Source organism: Gadus chalcogrammus, chromosome 10 (assembly GCF_026213295.1).
Source record: "Gadus chalcogrammus isolate NIFS_2021 chromosome 10, NIFS_Gcha_1.0, whole genome shotgun sequence".
Taxonomy (NCBI): domain Eukaryota; kingdom Metazoa; phylum Chordata; class Actinopteri; order Gadiformes; family Gadidae; genus Gadus; species Gadus chalcogrammus.
This window is the reverse complement of record NC_079421.1, coordinates 12,927,250-12,940,821: the sequence shown is the minus strand read 5'-3', so window position 1 is coordinate 12,940,821 and position 13,572 is coordinate 12,927,250. Positions and strand designations below refer to the sequence as shown.

At 44.4% G+C, this 13,572-nt stretch overlaps 5 protein-coding genes across 11 annotated transcripts in view; all 5 read left to right on the top strand.

The window, feature by feature from the left end:
- LOC130390148 (protocadherin gamma-A2-like) overlaps positions 1-907 on the top strand; it is a 20,725-nt gene extending 19,818 nt beyond the window's left edge. Inside the window, exon 2 of the mRNA XM_056599913.1 lies at positions 794-907. Within this exon, the coding sequence (XP_056455888.1) occupies positions 794-820 (27 nt within the window). The 3' untranslated portion in view covers positions 821-907. The remainder of the gene's footprint in view (positions 1-793) is intronic.
- LOC130390127 (protocadherin gamma-A2-like) overlaps positions 1-13,572 on the top strand; it is a 58,050-nt gene that overhangs the window by 16,709 nt on the left and 27,769 nt on the right. Inside the window, exon 2 of one of the 7 annotated variants that reach the window (XM_056599887.1) lies at positions 794-907. The exons of 5 other annotated variants lie outside the window; for them this stretch is intronic. In XM_056599887.1, coding sequence (XP_056455862.1) covers positions 794-820 — 27 coding nt within the window. In that variant the 3' untranslated portion in view covers positions 821-907. Of the gene's footprint in view, positions 1-793; positions 908-13,572 lie in introns of those variants that run through there. One more of the 7 variants, XM_056599888.1, reaches the window with a different exon arrangement.
- LOC130390141 (protocadherin gamma-C5-like) lies at positions 2,766-6,236 on the top strand. Its single transcript, XM_056599906.1, has one exon. The coding sequence runs from the start codon at positions 3,486-3,488 to the stop codon at positions 5,961-5,963; it is 2,478 nt and encodes an 825-aa protein (XP_056455881.1). The 5' UTR covers positions 2,766-3,485; the 3' UTR covers positions 5,964-6,236.
- On the top strand, positions 6,750-9,383 carry LOC130390138 (protocadherin gamma-C5-like). The gene has a single exon (XM_056599903.1). It carries the CDS (start codon positions 6,869-6,871, stop codon positions 9,356-9,358), a length of 2,490 nt encoding a protein of 829 aa, XP_056455878.1. The 5' UTR covers positions 6,750-6,868; the 3' UTR covers positions 9,359-9,383.
- Positions 10,322-13,128, top strand: LOC130390139 (protocadherin gamma-C5-like). Its single transcript, XM_056599904.1, has one exon. It carries the CDS (start codon positions 10,333-10,335, stop codon positions 12,820-12,822), a length of 2,490 nt encoding a protein of 829 aa, XP_056455879.1. The 5' UTR covers positions 10,322-10,332; the 3' UTR covers positions 12,823-13,128.

The window sequence follows — 13,572 nt, the reverse complement described above, 5'->3', positions numbered from 1 at the left end:
AATAAGGCATGGCAGCCGACCCTGCCTCTCCTATAGGCCCTCTGCTGTCGCTATAGGGTAGTGCCCGCTTCAGGGTCCGGGCTGTGTTTTGGCTCCTTTACTATGGTCTCTGACCCCCTGCACTGACCTTCAAATAACCTCAGCCCATCTAGGATGATGTTTATTCCAATGAGGTCATCATATTGCTATTCCACAGGCTACTGCTCAGATGGACGAAGAATAACTGCGTGTTTGTTCTTATGTTTTTATTTGTGTTTAAACCACCACTGTAATCATCATTTTCTGGAATTAGCACAATAATAGCAACACATCCATCTATCCTTCCTTATCTCATTCCATATGCATTTGTGTACCCATTTATTACTATTTCCCTCAATTGGTCAATACTTATTATATTTTAAAATTACCTATTTTTCCCTCTTCCTCTTTTTCTTTTTTTTTATCTTTCTATATCTAATGTGATGTATTTAAATGTATTGCTGTTTGGTTGCTCACAGGCTTTACAGTTTAAAAACACAACACATTATAATTACATAGAGTCAGACCAGTAGCATGTACCATAGGCATAGTTCCACATCACCACACAATGATCCCACTTCACAGTGGATGAATAAGCAGGTAAGTATGATGGTGAACAGCCCCTTCCAAACAAACGTTATATTTTGGATCACCAATCTAACCGATATCTCTTTCTTTCTCTTTTGTTCTCTCTCTTCCATGTTCCCTTCCTGTCTGTTCCTGCTCCTGCCTCCCCTCTCCTACCGCCTGTTACGTCCCTGTCTCTCCAAACAAGGTAAGACACATCCTCTCTGCTATCTGAGTTAAAACACAGATACACATACGCATGGCAAACGTTACTGACAAGCGCACAACAACCAAAGTTTCTGTTTAAAAGCAACCTTCAGTTTCCCACAAAGAAATGCTACAAACAAAAAGTGCTGCATCACAATATGAACATCAAAATGTGTTTTGGCTCAATACTATAATGGGGGGATTATAATAGGTTGGGGTACTGGGATATAATTATTTTTCTGAAAAGCATGATTAGCATGTCTTTTGAGACAAATATATTAGAAGAACAGAATTTGAAAATATAGGCAGACCATTTTAACAAAGAAAACAAAGTATTTAGCCAAAATATAAGCTAATTTCATATATAGGCTCAATGTTTTTGCCAATGTCAATACCCCTGATGACACTTACAGACTGACACCCACACACACACACACTCCTGAGGCTGAACAAACACTGGACAGCTGCGTTTGGGTCTCTTGATGATTTCACCCCATCCCGAGCCGGGGAGCAATTTGTTTATCATCACTAGGTTCACGAGCAAGTGGGTGATTCACGAGAATAATGAGGTTCTATGTATTACTGAAATCTTTAACCGATATGGTACAAAAACGTAAGCAGAATGCCTTCTAATGAAGGTATTTCAGTACTTGGGGTCAGACGATACATTTGACTCAAGTATTGGATTGTATACCTGGTCGGGATTACACTTTACATGGGGATGGCATGCCTACACAAAATACACAAATGTGTATTTGTCCTGAAGTCCATAAAGCTATCTTTTCCCTCTTGAGCATCATGTCTTTATTAGTATCTCCATACCTCTATGTCACTCGCTTGTGATAACCTAACCAACCACACTTTCAGTGTTTTAGACTGCTGTTACCTCCTACCGTTGTTTTTATTTTTTTCATCCGTCTTCACTTTCAATCATGGAACCGGCACATTCAGTTTACCATCTCAGAATAAAAATATTTTAGACAATGCTTTGTCTTTTTTTGAGATATTACAAAATTGCCATTTTAACCAATTAGCACTGTGTATTGTTATGGAGGGTAACATTTTCTAAAAGCCTGAATGGTATATATTTATTTTTCTAATTGCAATTTTATTGTGTAATATTGATGTATTATTTATTTTATTTATTATGTTTATATACACATATATATATATAAGAAGTAATCAGCAGCCAATACTGAGTCACTGAGAAAGAGCCTTTGTGAGGCAGGTTCCGCGTGCCTTGTGCAGTGACAGCGGAGAGAGTGCAGGGGCACTGCTCCGCCGCCTGTGTGGCGCTGTCCACCCGCGTGGTGCTGAAACCGCTCCGTTTCTCTCAGTGAGGCAGCCGCGCTCCCCCCTCCCTTTCCCTTTCCCCGTCTCTCACGCTGACTCTCTACTGCTCCCCCTGTCGCCCGTTTTACTCAAAGCAGATGAGGGTTCAACTGGTTAACACTGAATAATTGCATAATAATAATATATAATAATGTAATAATATATTCGACCGTCGTCTATCTCACATCCGTGTTATGCCAACGAAATTGTCCCCGTAAATAATTTGCATTGGCAGCGGAAAGATAAACACTGTAATTGTATCTTTGATAATAGCAACATATGCTTTTATATTGTTTTGATGGGTGAAACTGGCCTAAGATCTAAATTATTTGAAATGTATTCACTCTTATGTAGGTGTGCGTGCACATGATTGAATGAGAGAAAGAGAGAGAGGAAGCAGGGATTGGTGATGGAGAGAGAGAGAGAGAGAGAGAGAGAGAGAGAGAGAGAGAGAGAGAGAGAGAGAGAGAGAGAGAGAGAGAGAGAGAGAGAGAGAGAGAGAGAGAGAGAGAGAGAGAGAGAGAGAGAGAGAGAGAGAGAGAGAGAGAGAGAGTGCGAGAGTGTGTGAGAGAGTGCGAGAGTGTGTGAGAAAGCGAGAGATAGACAGAGAGAGAGGGCGAGTGTGTTCTACTTACCTCCATACGGGTCTTTCATGACGGTTGCTGACAGAATCATCCGTGCATCATCCGTGCGTGTCTCTGTAGTGCTCAATGACGTAGGGAGTAGACTGCACTAGCTATCCATGACCACAGGAAGGCATCGATGAGCCTTGTCTGCCACAAGAGTCCACTGTACCTGCAGACCAAAGATTGTGGAATAATAACATAGCATTTTTTTTGTTGCGTGTGAACAATTAAGCATTTATAGACACAATGATTATGATTTGTTTTTTTATTTTAGTTTAGTTTATTTATTTTAGTCTTTTATTTCCAGAATGTTCCAGAGGTTAGAGTACAGGTGGATATGATAAATATATTCCGGGTAAGAGACCGAACGAACGTAATGTTAACTGATATATTCTCATCCATTCATGGGCAAAACGCTGTAGAATAATACTGGAGTGATGCAGTAGACGTTGGATTGAGGTCTACTATACGTCACTATTCTCCAGGCGCTTGCTGAAGCCCTGATTGGTAGAACACCGTGCACCACTCACGAACAGAACTGTACAAAGAGATCTACTGCATCTCTCCCGTGAAGCCTCATCCCCGCCAGCGTTGCAACGGTTAGCGAATGAAGGGGACGCGCATGGAGACATATACCCTATGTGTATCATAACTGCAGAATATGAGGATTTATCAGCATTTTACGGCATGCCTCGTTGTATCCACTGGCCTTTGTAAGGAATTAAATGGAAAGCAATGCGTTTCATAGATCGCGGGAAAATGTGGAGGAGACGGCATGCATGGCAGGTGCTTTTGTGGTGGCATCACTTCTTTCTCTTGTGGAATACAATAGACGGCCAGGCTCGCTACACCATCCCGGAGGAACTAAAGCAGGGCTCCTTGGTTGGGAATATTTCGAAAGATCTAGGATTGGTTGTCTCTGAACTCTACCAACGTAAATTACGGATAACGTCCGAGGCTGGGAGGCAGTATTTCACCGTTGACCTGGCGAAGGGAGAGCTGTTGGTGAGTGAGCGGATAGACAGAGAGGGGCTGTGTGGACCCAAGTCACCGTGTCTGTTGCCTCTGGAGGTCGTCATAGAAAACCCGTTGCAGCTGTATCATGTCGATGTGGAAATACAAGACATTAATGACAATTCACCCGATTTCGCTACAAAAGAAAATATACTAAAAATAGCAGAGCTCGTTAACCCAGGTGCGAGATTTCCTTTGGAGAACGCACGGGATCCCGACGTTGGGTCGAATTCAGTGCGTTCTTACGCGATAAGTAAAAACGACCATTTCAAATTGAACGTTAAAAACCACAAAGACGGTAGCAAAGTCCCCGAGCTAATTCTGGAAAAGCCGCTCGACAGGGAGAAACAACCTGTGCACAGGCTCGTTTTGACAGCCGTAGACGGTGGTTATCCTGGGCGATCAGGGACTTCTGAAATCATTGTGACAGTGATTGATAATAATGATAACGCACCACAGTTTGAAAGACAGCTCTACGAAATGAATGTAACCGAAAACACAACACCTGGGACTGAAATAGTGCGCGTAAAAGCCACGGACGCAGACGAGGGTTTAAACGGAGAAATTGAATACTTCTTTCGAGAACAAACCGTCGATTTAATTTTAGCATTGTTTGACATTGAGCATCTAACTGGGGCTATTGTTGTAAAGGGGGATTTAGACTATGAGCAAACGAATCTACATAAATTTGACGTCGTTGCCAAAGACAAAGGTAACCCTGAGATGGATGGTCATTGTGCTATTGAAATAAGGGTAACAGACATTAATGATAATACACCTGAAATAATTGTGACGTCCATAACGACACCCATCCAAGAGGACTCGGCTATAGGGACGGTTGTTGCGCTACTAAGCGCCAAAGACCCAGATTCGGGTGACAACGGTAAAGTGATGCTGAGCGTTTCTTCAAACTCTCCGTTTAAACTTCAGCCGTCTATTTCTAATCATTATGCGTTGGTCACTAGCGGGGCTCTTGACCGTGAGAACAACGCCCATTACAAAGTTAAGATAACTGCAGTTGATCTGGGCAAACCATCACTGTCTAGCGAGAGAATTATAGGTGTTGACGTGTTAGATGTGAATGACAATCCTCCGGTTTTCTCCCAGTCGTTGTATACGGTTTACGTTAAAGAAAATTATCCAGCGGGTAAAATACTGTACTCCGTGTCTGCTAATGATTTAGACCAAAATGAGAACGCCAAGCTGTCCTACTCCATCCTGGACTCTAAAGTGCAGGACGTGTCTGTGTCCTCCTACGTCTACATCAACTCGGAGAACGGCAGCATCTACAGCATGCACTCCTTTGACTATGAGAAACTGAAGGTGTTTCAGATTCAGGTGCAGGCAAAGGACCACGGTTCTCCGTCTCTGAGCAGCAACGCTACTGTTCATGTTTTTATTCTGGACCAGAACGATAACGCCCCCTCTGTTATCTACCCCTCCTCCGCTGTCCACGGCTCCCTCTCTCAGCAGAGGACGTCCCGCTCCTCCAAAGCAGGCCACTTGGTTACCAAGGTAACAGCTGTAGATGCCGACTCAGGGCATAACGCCTGGATCTCCTATAGACTGGCAGAGGCCACAGACGCCTCTCTGTTCGCTGTCAACCTTTACACAGGGGAGGTGAGGACTAAACGGGCTGTGTCTGAGCAGGACGACTCCTCTCAGAGACTGCTCATAGAGATTAAGGACGACGGGGATCCGGTTCGGTCCACCACCGTCACCGTGTCCGTCCTGTTAGAGGACGGTCTCCACGAGCCCATTCTGGACCTCAGACACAAGACGGACGATTCTCACAAGAAAACGGGGAGAATGGCTCTGTATCTTATCCTCTCCCTGGCCTCAGTGTCTGTGCTCTCTCTGGTGACTTTCCTCATTCTAGCTGTTAAGTGTCTTAAGAGCAGCAGAAGCAGTGGTAGCTGCTGCATGAGACGGAGCGACAGTGAGGACTACAAGAACCCCAACAGAAACCTCCAACTCCAGCTCAACACTGACGGGCCTATTAAGTACGTGGAGGTCCTGGGAGGAGACATGATGTCTCAGAGTCAGTCCTTCAGGTCCTGTCTCTCTCCCACGTCAGAGTACAGTGACTTCACCTTCGTTAAACCCAGCAGCACCACAGACTTTAAGGACATGATCAACGTCTTAGACGCCTCTTTACCTGACAGCACCTGGACCTTTGAGAGCCAGCAGGTGAGATGAATATAACTCAAAATAATCATTCAGCAATGATTGTGAATATATTATTGAGTGCATAAGGTTGTGTTCAAATCACAATATTGTGATTTGGCCTATTTTGAATTCTGCTTAACCCTTTTTATTTGTTCAGCTCACTTGGCAACATTTTACCATTTGTAAAGGGCTTTGACGAGGAATAAGAATTGTTCATTTGGATTGTTTGTAATTTTTGTTTCTTAACGCCATGATGCAGTTCCACATAACTGGTTTGAATTTCCCCTTAGACATCCTAAGTGCATTTTCTGAGTATTGGTTAATATTCCGTAATGATTACTATACCATTACTATTATGGCAATTTACTCTAATAATTCAACGTCATTGGTGTGTGTGTGTGTGTGTGTGTGTGTGTGTGTGTGTGTGTGTGTGTGTGTGTGTGTGTGTCTGTGTGTCTGTGTGTCTGTGTGTCTGTGTGTGTGTGTGTGTGTGTGTCTGTGTGTCTGTGTGTGTGTGTGTGTGTGTGTGTGTGTGTGTGTGTGTGGGTGTGTGTGTGGTAGGTCAACAGAAAATGCTCCATTCTGATAAGTAATTAGGTAAACTCGATCCATGGGGAAAGCATAGGCTGCATTGCTGCTGTGGCTTTAAGAGCGCTCTCCAGGTAGCCTCTGATTGGATAGCAGGGAACGATGCACTGCACCAATAGAATACAGAACTGTACAAAGAGATCCTTTCTCTGGTCCATAGCCTTGCCAATACAACAGTTACGGTGCACAGTATTTGAGGAGAGGGCTGTCGTTATCCTCTCGTAATATGAATAATATCGTTCCCCGAACGCATGGTTATCTCCGAATATGTTTTTGTGGAATATAATATTCGGCAATGGTTTGCAATACGGGGAATCCGTCGCTGATGAATCTACATTTTTGGAATAATGTGGTATAACAGAGCGGGAATGACAAAAAGAACGAGGTACCGGGACTGGAGATGGCAGGCTCTGTGGTGGAATCATTTCTTCCTCTTGTGGAATACAATAGACGGACAGACGCGCTACACCATCCCGGAGGAACTAAAGCAGGGCTCCGTGGTCGGACATTTAGCCAAAGATCTGGGTTTGGGATTATCAGAGATTTTCGACCGTAAACTGCGCGTCGCCTCGGAGGCTGGTGAGCAGTATTTCAGCGTGGACACGGGGAAGGGTGAGCTGGTGGTGAACGAGAGGATAGACAGAGAGGCGTTGTGCGGACAAAGCGCGAGCTGTATATTGCCACTTCAAGTTGTCATTGAAGACCCATTACAGCTTCATCGGGTCGAAGTTGAAATACAGGACATCAATGATAATTCGCCAAGGTTTTCATCCAACGAGGTGACTTTAGATATAGCAGAATCCACCGCGATAGGGATACGCTTCCCTTTAGAAAGCGCATTAGACCCAGATGTTGGGATTAATTCGTTGAAGTCGTATACTCTTAGCAAAGATGATTGCTTTAGTATAAAGGTTAACGATGTGGCTGGAGGAAGGAAAGTTCCGGAGTTGGTCCTTGCAAAGCAATTGGACAGAGAAAGAAAACCCTTACACAGACTAATATTAACAGGCCTCGACGGAGGTAATCCTGTGAGATCTGGTTCAACTCAGATCACTATTAAAGTGCTAGACATCAATGACAACGTCCCGGTTTTTGAGAAAACGATTTACAAAGTATCTATAAGCGAAGATACAGTGGAAGGCACGATGATAGCACAGACTAAAGCGACAGATATTGACGACGGACAAAACGGAGAAATTGAATATTCATTCGGATCACACACACAGGAAAACGTGCTTTCTGTGTTCAACATCGATGCGATCTCGGGACAAATATCTCTTAAAGGGAAACTAGATTATGAATCGAAATCAAACTACGAAATTGACGTAACCGCTAAAGATAAAGGTAACCCCAGAATGGATGGACACTGCAGTGTACACGTGGACCTTTTAGACGTGAATGACAATGCCCCGGAGATTATCTTCACCTCGCAGCCGAAGCCTGTGCGTGAAGACGCGGCGGCTGGCACTGTTGTTGCGTTACTAAGTGCCAGGGATCTTGATTCTGGTAATAACGGTAAAGTAGTCTTAAATCTGCCTAAATCCTCACCTTTCAGCTTGAAACCTTCCTTCTCGAATAGTTACGCACTAGTTACTAGCAATGTTGTCGACAGGGAGAGCGTCTCATTGTATAATCTAGAAATAACTGCAACTGATTCAGGCTCCCCCCCTCTGACCAATAAGACAATAATAACCGTCAGCATAACTGATATAAACGATAATCCCCCTATTTTCTCCCAGCAGTCCTATAATATTTATACAAAAGAAAATGGGAAACCAGGCTCTATATTGTTCTCTGTAACAGCAACTGATCTAGATTATGGGGAAAACGCCAAGCTGTCCTACTCCATCCTGGACTCTAAAGTGCAGGACGTGTCTGTGTCCTCCTACGTCTACATCAACTCGGAGAACGGCAGCATCTACAGCATGCACTCCTTTGACTATGAGAAACTGAAGGTGTTTCAGATTCAGGTGCAGGCAAAGGACCACGGTTCTCCGTCTCTGAGCAGCAACGCTACTGTTCATGTTTTTATTCTGGACCAGAACGATAACGCCCCCTCTGTTATCTACCCCTCCTCCGCTGTCCACGGCTCCCTCTCTCAGCAGAGGACGTCCCGCTCCTCCAAAGCAGGCCACTTGGTTACCAAGGTAACAGCTGTAGATGCCGACTCGGGGCATAACGCCTGGATCTCCTATAGACTGGCAGAGGCCACAGACGCCTCTCTGTTCGCTGTCAACCTTTACACAGGGGAGGTGAGGACTAAACGGGCTGTGTCTGAGCAGGACGACTCCTCTCAGAGACTGCTCATAGAGATTAAGGACGACGGGGATCCGGTTCGGTCCACCACCGTCACCGTGTCCGTCCTGTTAGAGGACGGTCTCCACGAGCCCATTCTGGACCTCAGACACAAGACGGACGATTCTCACAAGAAAACGGGGAGAATGGCTCTGTATCTGATCCTCTCCCTGGCCTCAGTGTCTGTGCTCTCTCTGGTGACTTTCCTCATTCTAGCTGTTAAGTGTCTTAAGAGCAGCAGAAGCAGTGGTAGCTGCTGCATGAGACGGAGCGACAGTGAGGACTACAAGAACCCCAACAGAAACCTCCAACTCCAGCTCAACACTGACGGGCCTATTAAGTACGTGGAGGTCCTGGGAGGAGACATGATGTCTCAGAGTCAGTCCTTCAGGTCCTGTCTCTCTCCCACGTCAGAGTACAGTGACTTCACCTTCGTTAAACCCAGCAGCACCACAGACTTTAAAGACATGATCAACGTCTTAGACGCCTCTTTACCTGACAGCACCTGGACCTTTGAGAGCCAGCAGGTGAGCATCAATTGAGCACAAACGTATGTGATTTTATATATTTTTTGTAAATTTGAGCGTTGGGCCATTCGATGGTAACGTGCACCTTACTTTTCTTTTAAAGGCTACATTGTGGGGGTTCCCTTATTCTGTATGAAAAATCAATTATTTATGTTACAAATATAACAATGAATTTACATAGTAATGAATACATACTATTAGATTACGAAATCTGCACAATTTAATTATTTATTGTTATTTTTTGCATATCAGCTTCGCACGGATACATAGGGGGGGTTAAGGTTAGGGTTCATGGTTCAGCACTTTTCGGTTAGACAGCGACACACAGTGCCCTGGGCTGCACAGTGGCAAGCGGCAGCCTTTGTACTCAATGACTTGATATTTATTGAAAGCCAATAATTCAATGAAATTATAAAACAGTATTCCTTAATATCATAATTGACATTTAAAATAAACCTGCTTGAATTACTCCATTGAAAAAACAATAGGTCTTATACATAAATCACTGGATGATTTTTTTTAGTGGGGTAAAGGGTTTTGTCAGTATAGAACAGTATAGAACAAAAACTTAGAATATTTTGGGTTGCACAAAAATATTGATTTAATTACAGCACAGTTTGATGAGCAGTCCTTTGCCTCCTATTGGTTTTATTCACGATGAAGGTATAGGCCTCCACGCGCACTGTGCCTTTAAACGCAAAGGCTGGTTCCGATTGGATGTGAGAGAGATTGTATTTGCACCAATAGCAACAAGAACTGTACAAAGAGATCTACTCCCGACCCCCGCTGCCTTGCCATCACCGTTAAAATGCTCAACGCTCGAATAGCGGAGAGGCGCTCATATGCACTATGAGACATGCTCAAGGATTTATCTGAATAATTCATTCGATTATCCCGGAATATTTTGTTTTATCATGCAATGGATGTAAAGATGGAATGGTTATTGTACAGCAAATCGAAAGGAAATACTGCAATATAGCGCATCAAGCATGACAAAGAGAACGAGGTATCGAGACTGGAGATGGCAGGTTCTGTGGTGGCATCATTTTTTCCTTTTGTGGAATACAATAGACGGACAGACTCGCTACACCATCCCGGAAGAACTTAAGCAGGGCTCCGTGGTCGGACATTTAGCCAAAGATCTGGGTTTGGGATTATCGGAGATTTTCGACCGTAAACTGCGCGTCGCCTCGGAGGCTGGTGAGCAGTATTTCAGCGTGGACACGGGGAAGGGTGAGCTGGTGGTGAACGAGCGGATAGACAGAGAGGCGTTGTGCGGACAAAGCCCCAACTGTGTTTTACCGCTTCAGGTTGTAGTAGAGAATCCATTACAGTTGCATCGGATAGAGGTGGAAATAAGAGACATCAATGACAATTCTCCGAGTTTTTTGACGAAAGAAATAATATTAAAAATTGCAGAATCAACGGTGGTAGGGGTTCGTTTTCCACTGGAAAGCGCAGAGGACCCCGACGTCGGTAGTAATACACTGAGATCATATACACTCAGCAAAGACGAATGTTTCAGTTTGAAAGTTAAAGAAATTGAGGACGGTAAGAAAATTCCAGAATTGGTTTTGGAGAAGCCATTGGATCGAGAGAAAAAGGCTATCCACAGATTACAGTTAATAGCAGTAGATGGGGGCAATCCAGTTAAATCCGGAACGTCGCAAATTACAGTTATTGTTTTGGATAACAATGATAACCTCCCTGTGTTTGAAAAATCTTTATATAAAGTTTCCCTAAGTGAAAGCAACGTAATTGGAACTGTCGTTTTAACGCCAAAAGCTACGGACGCAGACGAGGGGTTAAACGGAGAAGTGGTATTCTCATTTGGAGCGCGCACGCAGGACTCAGTGCTGTCCACCTTTGACATTGATTCCGTGACAGGAGAAATCAGTCTGAGGCGGCAACTCGACTATGAAAACGTGACTTCATATCGAATAGACATCGTAGCCAAAGATAAAGGCATTCCTGAAATGGAAGGTCACTGTCGAGTACAAATTGACGTGGGAGACGTTAATGACAACGCGCCAGAAATCACACTCACCTCGGATCCACAGGCTGTGCGTGAGGACGCACCGAACGGCACAGTAGTGGCCTTGATAAGTGTCCGAGACCGGGACTCGGGCGATAACGGCCGAGTGACGTTAAACCTTCCGAAGGGTTCTCCTTTTACCCTGAAGCCCTCGTTTTCTAACAATTACGCAATGGTTACCAACGGCCTTTTAGACCGAGAGCGCTTCATAGTATATAATATTGAATTAACAGCCACAGATTCAGGCTCCCCACCTCTAACTAACACGAAAATTATACCAGTCAGTATCACCGACGTGAATGACAATGCTCCAGTATTTACTCAAAAGTTGTATAGTATTTATGTAAGTGAAAATGGGAAACCAGGCTCTATATTGTTCTCTGTATCAGCAACTGATCTAGATTATGGGGGGAACGCCAAGCTGTCCTACTCCATCCTGGACTCTAAAGTGCAGGACGTGTCTGTGTCCTCCTACGTCTACATCAACTCGGAGAACGGCAGCATCTACAGCATGCACTCCTTTGACTATGAGAAACTGAAGGTGTTTCAGATTCAGGTGCAGGCAAAGGACCACGGTTCTCCGTCTCTGAGCAGCAACGCTACTGTTCATGTTTTTATTCTGGACCAGAACGATAACGCCCCCTCTGTTATCTACCCCTCCTCCGCTGTCCACGGCTCCCTCTCTCAGCAGAGGACGTCCCGCTCCTCCAAAGCAGGCCACTTGGTTACCAAGGTAACAGCTGTAGATGCCGACTCGGGGCATAACGCCTGGATCTCCTATAGACTGGCAGAGGCCACAGACGCCTCTCTGTTCGCTGTCAACCTTTACACAGGGGAGGTGAGGACTAAACGGGCTGTGTCTGAGCAGGACGACTCCTCTCAGAGACTGCTCATAGAGATTAAGGACGACGGGGATCCGGTTCAGTCCACCACCGTCACCGTGTCCGTCCTGTTAGAGGACGGTCTCCACGAGCCCATTCTGGACCTCAGACACAAAACGGACGATTCTCACGAGAAAACGGGGAGAATGGCTCTGTATCTGATCCTCTCCCTGGCCTCAGTGTCTGTGCTCTCTCTGGTGACTTTCCTCATTCTAGCTGTTAAGTGTCTTAAGAGCAGCAGAAGCAGTGGTAGCTGCTGCATGAGACGGAGCGACAGTGAGGACTACAAGAACCCCAACAGAAACCTCCAACTCCAGCTCAACACTGACGGGCCTATTAAGTACGTGGAGGTCCTGGGAGGAGACATGATGTCTCAGAGTCATTCCTTCAGGTCCTGTCTCTCGCCCACGTCAGAGTACAGTGACTTCACCTTCGTTAAACCCAGCAGCACCACAGACTTTAAAGACATGATCAACGTCTTAGACGCCTCTTTACCTGACAGCACCTGGACCTTTGAGAGCCAGCAGGTGAGAAGAGGCTATCTCAGTCTATGTGAAACATAATCTATATATAATCTATAATATTGTGAAGAGTTTTGTGATAGTTGTGAGTTTCGCTGTTTCTGAGTTCATTATATCCTAATGTTAGATCTCAATTATATCACATTCAAATGTGATACATTCAACTGAATAACTTGTTTATATTCTTCGGTTCGATATGATACATATCATATTACATTTGATGTAAGGTGCATCTTAATAATATTTCCGAGCAAGCAAATCCTTAAAAATGGTTAGTCGTTTTTTCCTCCACTGTTTGCAAGGTTTAGGCACTGTGCTAACAAAGCCCAGCATTTCAGCACCCAGACTAGGGACAGCGACACATACGTCTCTGTGTGTGTGTGTGTGTGTGTGTGTGTGTGTGTGTGTGTGTGTGTGTGTGTGTGTGTGTGTGTGTGTGTGTGTGTGTGTGTGTGTGTGTGTGTGTGTGTGTGTGTGTGTGTGTGTGTGTGTGTGTGTGTGTTCAAATCACAATATTGTGATTTGGCCTATTTTGAATTCTGCTTAATCCTTTTTATTTGTTCAGCTCACTTGGCAACATTTTAACATTTGTAAAGGGCTTTGACGAGGAATAAGAATTGTTCATTTGGATTGTTTGTAATTTTTGTTTCTTAACGCCATGATGCAGTTCCACATAACTGATTTGAATTTCACCTTAGACATCCTAAGTGCATTTTCTGAGTATTGGTTAATATTCCGTAATGATTACTATACTATTACTATTATGGCAATTTACTCTAATAATTCAACGTC